Consider the following 6,418-nt stretch of genomic DNA (forward strand, 5'->3'; position numbering starts at 1 on the left):
CCCGGCCCACACAGAGGGGAGACATTCACCGCCTGCCCGGGGATCTGAGCTCACACCCCAGCACCAGCCTGATGCACAAACCTTCCCCTGCGGCTTTTTCCACGTGGTGCATTCTGGAGGGTGAGTAAACCACTCACCATGAACTTCCTTAACCAATACTGCATTTTTTTTTTGGAAAAAGATTTGAAGACGTTTAGGTCTGAAAAAACAGCACCTCTGTCAGATACGCAGTGGTGTGTCCCCCGGCTCCCGCTCTCTCTCTCTTCCCCGTCTCCCTCCCTCTCCCTGCTTCCCCTCTGAGCTCTGCTGTTTCCTGGCCTTGCCTCTGCAGTCCCCCCTCAGGCAATGCTGGCTGTGAACTCCAGGTGGCGCCCTCCCAGAGCGTCCCCCCGCGCTGTGGCCGCCACCGACGCACACCCCACGCAGGACATGTCAGAAGGGTCCTCTCCCCCTTGCCCCACCGAGGGGGCACATTTGAATGGCGAGTTTGATGCCCTGCAGCCTGGCTTTGTGGAACAGTTGTTGCTAAAGCCCAGGGAGCCAGGCACGGTGGGGGGCGAGATGAAGAAGATTGTCTGGTGAGAGCCGCAGCTCTGCCACCGGCTCCCACCCCCGCAGGACGCTGAGGGACGGGACCTCTGGAGCCTGGGACCAGCCCTCCCTGTCCCCACCTCAGGGGACACTGAGCCAGTGGGCCCGAGAGCTGGCTGTGGGCACGGCCTGATCTTGGCACATCACTTACCAGTCAGTCAGTCCACATTTATTTAGTTAATTAATTAGTTTGTTTTTTTGAGACAGAGTCTTGCTCTGCCGCCCAGGCTGGAGTACAGTGGCGCGATCTCGGCTCATTGCAACTTCTGCATCCCAGGTTCAAGCGATTCTCCTGCCTCAGCCTCCCAAGAAGCTGGGATTACAGGCGCCTGTCACCACACCCAGCTCCTTTTTTTTTTTTTTAGTAGAGAAGGGGTTTCACGAGATTGGCCAGGCTGCTCTCAAACTCCTGACCTCAGATGATCCACCTGCCTTGGCCTCCGAAAGTGCTGGGATTACAGGCATGAGCCACCATGCCCGACCTGGGCTTCACTTCTTATTAGAAATGTGACCTTGGGCTTGCACCTGCCCCCTGTATGGGCCTCAGCTTGCTCATCTGTGAAGTGGGAGAGTGATCTGAGAGCTGTCCAGCGCTCACGCCTGGATCAGACCACTACAAGAGCATGGGAAGAATTTCAACACAAGTTGCTGTCAGGCTGACGGGGCAGCAAAACACACGCAGAGGAGTAAGCGAGAAGCCTGGGAAAGGCCTGGCCTACCATGCTGCGGGATGGAGACCATAGAGCAGGAAGTGACTGATGGGGGGGTCAACCTGAGGTGGGATGGAGACCATAGAGCAGGAAGTGACTGATGTGGGGAGGGGGGTCAGCCTGAAGGGGGATGGAGACCATAGAGCAGGAAGTGACTGATGGGGGGGTCTGCCTGAGGGGTGGGGTGAAGATGGAGGTGGAGAAGTGAGTGAGACAAGGAGACCCAGGAGGAGGCTTCTCCAGCAGCCCAGGAGAGAGGACCCAAGCGAGTGCCAGTGGAAACAGGAAGGAATAACCGACCCAGCAGAGGAAACCAGCAACAGCCTGGGGCGTGGGGGCTTTGTCCTCAGACAGATCTGGGTCCAAATCCCACCCTCCCCACCTGTTAGCTGGGTGACACTGACCAAAGTGCTTAACCGCTCTGAGCTTCAGTTGCCTCAACCGGATATGAGACAATTTAGGATCTATTTTACAGGCTGGTTGTGAGGATCAGGGAAGTTAATGAATGTAAAGGGCTTAATTAGGGGCCTGCCAGCTGTCATGTTGATCTTGATCTGTATGTAATATTAGCAGAACTTGATGACTCATTCGATGGGGGAGGGGTGGAGGAGCTGGAGGATTCAGACAAAAGTAAAATCATTAACGAAGAGGAGGAGCAGGCTTGGGCAGCTTGGAAACTTGATGTGAGGGTGGTGATTAGGGTGAGTCAGGGACCTAACTGAATGTGGGACATTCAGGTGGAAGTGAGACAGGAGATGGGACGAGGAGAGAGCTGTGACTCCCCAGAACTGGGAGGCCACTGGTGTGGAGGCCATCTTGGGGTTGTTGCAGGAAAATTGCTGTCGCCCAACCAGCGGGAATGCCTCCATGAGTTTATTCAGAACACTGGCTGAGGACTCCAGGTGGCATCTAGGTCCACCGCCTCTCAACACTCATCAAAGCTATGATCCGGGGGCTGTGTGCCTTCACAGGTCATGTTTCATTAAACTTTTTTGGATAGTAGCGTCAAATGTCGTTGTTTCATTTTTAGGTAGAAGAAGGGCTGTCTGCGCGCTAAGTCGCGGGATGTTGTTCCTTATGAATCAGACACAAAGCAGCTGGAAAATTCACAAACATGAAGAAGATGAGGACACCTAAGAGCTGAGTCAACTTTGAGAGGAACAGGATTAGGCCAGGACATTGGGGGCCACTTGTATCTGGGGGCAGGTGACAGAAAGGTGTCAGGGCGGATGCAGGAGATGCCTGGGTATCACTAATGCCGAGGGAGAGTGAGCCTCAAGGAGTCCTGGCAGTACTCGTATTGTAGCGAGCCTGAGGAGAGTGAAGACGGGGGGTGAGGTCTTGGCGCACCACCCTGGAGACCTGGAGAGTGCAGAGTGAGGACAGCTGAGGGCTGGGACCCAGTGTGGTATGGGAGGGAGATGGAGAGGATAGTGTGTGTGTGTGTGTGTGTGTGTGTGTTTGAGATGGAGTCTTGCTCTGTCACCCAGGCTGGAGTGCCGTGGCATGATCCCAGCTCATTGCAACCTCTGTCTCCTGGGTTCAAGCGATTCTCCTGCCTCAGCTTCCCGAGTAGCTGGGATTACAGGCGCCCGCCACCATGCCTGGCTAATCTTTGTATTACAGGACAGAGTGTGTTCTTGGAAGCCTGGCGTGGAGAGAGGGAGAGCAGGTAGCATAGTTACAGAAGGATCTTCGGGTATGGAAATGTGGCATTTGTAGACATTAATCTAACACACATTTGTGTGTATCGAACTGAAGGGCTGGAGTCATGGGCAATGGAAAAGCTGAAGTTGCGTAAAAGAGAGAGAAGGATCAGTGTCTGTGGTCTCGAAGACGATGTGGAAGTGTCAGCCATGAGAGGTGGGGAGCGGCCTGCTGCTCCTCCTGGGAAGAGAAGAGGGTGAAGACTCAGGCACGTCCTGCAGGGAGACAGTGGGAGCTCTGGGGTCGTTGTGGATGACGCTTCCTGTCATCTGAGCGAGGTCACAGGTGAGACCTAGAGCAGGGAGACACCCACAGGGTTTGGTGGAGAGTGGGAGTGAGCTCTTCATGGACACTGTGTTAACCAGCAATTTCCTTTCCCTAATAAATGCCCTTAATTCTCCGTAATTGAAGGAGAAGGCACCAGAGGGCAGTGAATGACGCTTTAATTTGGGTAACACGGAAGGAAAGCAGCTAGAGACCAATTACTCTGTCATTTACACAAACTCATTTCCATGATTAACTTGGAAAATGAAGCAGCACCAAGTTCCCACGAGCAGGGATGGTCCCAGGACAGGAGCTCTGCTCTGAGGCTGCGCCTTGGGAAGGAGCACGGGGCTTTTGCCACGGGAGACTGAACCCTGAGGGTTTCCACAACAAACAGGCAGGGCCCAGCTCTGTCCTGAGGCTCTGACCCATCCAGCCTTTGCACCCCAAAAAACTGAACTCAGGTCCCTGCAAAACACAGCTGCCTCCTCGTGCCTGCCTCCCCTGTGATTTCCCTGGCTTCTGGCAAGAGAAGAGAAGATGTGAGCGAAAGCTCAGAGGCAGAGATGAGTAAACAGGAGCGGGGTGTGAAACTCAGGCTGTGGGGATAGGATGGGGTGGAGTGGAGTGGGGATTTGAGGTGAGATTCAAAGCTGGAGGACACGGCAGGCTGGGTCATGGTGGGCCCAGAGAATCGAGCTAGGCAGATGTGGCATGAGCACTGGACATTCTAGACGTAAGGGAGGGTGGCAGTTAGCACTTTAGGCCTCTTTACCTCCTGTCATTCCTGAGTGACTCTAGAAAGTTTCTTGAGAGCACTGGCCAAGAGGCTGGGAAGTCACAGGAAAGGAGTGGAAAGGAGACTGGCCTGCAGGCTGATGGGCAATGCCTGGGGCCAAGCCCCCGTGGTCACCGCACACCAATCCCTCTCCTGTCCAGGGATGTGGGGCCTCGTTAACAACGCCGGCATCTCCACGTTCGGGGAGGTGGAGTTCACCAGCATGGAGACCTACAAGGAGGTGGCAGAGGTGAACCTGTGGGGCACAGTGCGGATGACGAAATCCTTTCTCCCCCTCATCCGAAGGGCCAAAGGTGAGTGGGAAAGGGAGCTCCCTCCTGCCCCTGAACCGGCCCCACAGGTTCATCTTTGCTCAGAATGGACATACCTGTCCCAGCAGCTCCAACGTCCACAACTCAGCAAGGGTGGTCCCAGGGGCTATGCTGGGCCTGGGGTGATGGTGGGCAGAGGGGCTGTGGCCAGGTAGCGGGAAAGAGGTGTGTGGCTTTCAGGAAGTACAGCAGGTAAGAGGTCAGTGGTCTATGCAGCAAAAGCTTCAAGATTTTAGCAGCCACCCACTCTGGGAACCTAATCTAGAGAGAGAATCACCCTTTGCACAAAGCTGTGTGTAGACATCTTTGTATCAATCGGGTGTGGTTAAGTAAAATTTGGCATATTCATTCTATGGTTATTTATACTGTAGTTTAAAAAATGAGATCGTTGTGCTATTAGGGAACAATAGTAGTAATCAAGATTAGAAATTCGGAAAACGAAGAAAACACTCAAACCGTGTGGGTGGCCAGATGTGAGCAAACCGCTTCAGAAGTCGTTGACTTGGATTTTTCCCTGACATAGCAAACAACCGTGGCAAAAAGGGTAAGATCCATACATCTATGGTGACGTCCTAGCAACAATCGGCATGAACACGGAGGGCAGCTGTAGGATTTTAGATGAAAACCCCAACCCTTCAGTGACTTCAAAGAGTTTTCTGAAAGGTGCCTCCACCCAGGATGGGCTGAGTTCCTTCCCGGGCACACACCTGGATGGGCCGAGTTCCTCCCCAGGCACACACCTAGATGGGCCGAGTTCCTTCCCGGGCACACACCTGGATGGGCCGAGTTCCTCCCCAGGCACACACCTAGATGGGCCGAGTTCCTTCCTGGATACACACCTAGATGGGCCGAGTTCCTTCCCGGGCACACACCTGGATGGGCCGAGTTCCTTCCCGGGCACACACCTAGATGGGCCGAGTTCCTTCCCGGGCACACACCTAGATGGGCCGAGTTCCTTCCCAGTACACACCTGGATGGGCCGAGTTCCTCCCCAGGCACACACCTAGATGGGCCGAGTTCCTTCCTGGATACACACCTAGATGGGCCGAGTTCCTTCCCGGGCACACACCTGGATGGGCTGAGTTCCTTCCCGAGTACAAACCTATAGGGAAAACTGGTCCCAGATCCGCCTGGGCTTCCCCAGCTGGGCCAAATGCAATCCCTTTCCAACCCCCCCGAGTACAAACCTATAGGGAAAACTGGTCCCAGATCCGCCTGGGCTTCCCCAGCTGGGCCAAATGCAATCCCTTTCCAACCCCTCTGTTCCCAAGGCCAGGAGGAGCTGCGGAAGGCCCCTGATGCCCCCAGGTTGGGCCTGTGGCTGAGGGCCTTTGGAGGAAGAGGAGTAGGGGGGTCACCACACTCTCCCAATGCCCAGGACTGTCTCCTCATGTCCTAGCCTTGAAGTCAGGTTCAGAAACCCTGCCCCTGCCCCTGCCTGCTGCTCTGTTTTCCAGGCTGTCCTGGGCTCCACCCAGGCTCCACCCTACCAGGGTGGAATGGAGTTGGGAGTTGATTCTAACAGCACAGGCCCTGTCCTCTTTCAGGGCCATCTGAGGGCTCCCTCCCAGCTGCAGCCCCAGGTACTTCCTCCTCTGCGCTCCAACCCCTATTACCAGTGTTACGATCAGTGGATAGACACTTGGCCTTAGTGTGTTACTTATCTGCACATCGTACTACTGGAGCTGGATTTTAAGCTGCATAAGGGGAAGAGGAAGCTTTTAGGCTGTATTTCTCCCTAACCGGCACCAGACCTTGCCTATAGTGAAAGCTCAGATCCACACAGACAGCTGTCTCGCTTCCCACTTCTCCCCTTGTGTTTTCAACCCAAATTATCACCGCATCGGGCTTGATCTGGTTTTTGAGTCAGTTGTGTGTTGCCCATCACACTGTGCCCTCCTGCTTCTCACTCACTTGTCCTCCCCTGTCCTGCCTGGCACAGCCAGGTTCCCAGGGAAGATCAGGGGTGCCGATGCTGATGCGTGGGTCTGAGCTGGCCTTGCCTACTGAATGAGATGGCTCCTGGGTGGGTCAGA

At 54.8% G+C, this 6,418-nt stretch overlaps 1 protein-coding gene across 6 annotated transcripts in view; it reads left to right on the top strand.

Moving 5' to 3' along the window:
• BDH1 (3-hydroxybutyrate dehydrogenase 1) overlaps window positions 1-6,418 on the top strand; it is a 69,298-nt gene that overhangs the window by 58,465 nt on the left and 4,415 nt on the right. For 5 of the 6 annotated variants that reach the window (XM_017873489.1, XM_017873487.1, XM_017873490.1 and 2 more), the window contains exon 6: window positions 4,212-4,364. The exons of the other annotated variant lie outside the window; for it this stretch is intronic. In XM_017873489.1, coding sequence (XP_017728978.1) covers window positions 4,212-4,364 — 153 coding nt within the window. The remainder of the gene's footprint in view (window positions 1-4,211; window positions 4,365-6,418) is intronic. 6 annotated transcript variants of the gene reach the window in all.

This window comes from Rhinopithecus bieti, unplaced genomic scaffold (assembly GCF_001698545.2).
Source record: "Rhinopithecus bieti isolate Rb0 unplaced genomic scaffold, ASM169854v2 scaffold_5626, whole genome shotgun sequence".
Lineage (NCBI taxonomy): Eukaryota > Metazoa > Chordata > Mammalia > Primates > Cercopithecidae > Rhinopithecus > Rhinopithecus bieti.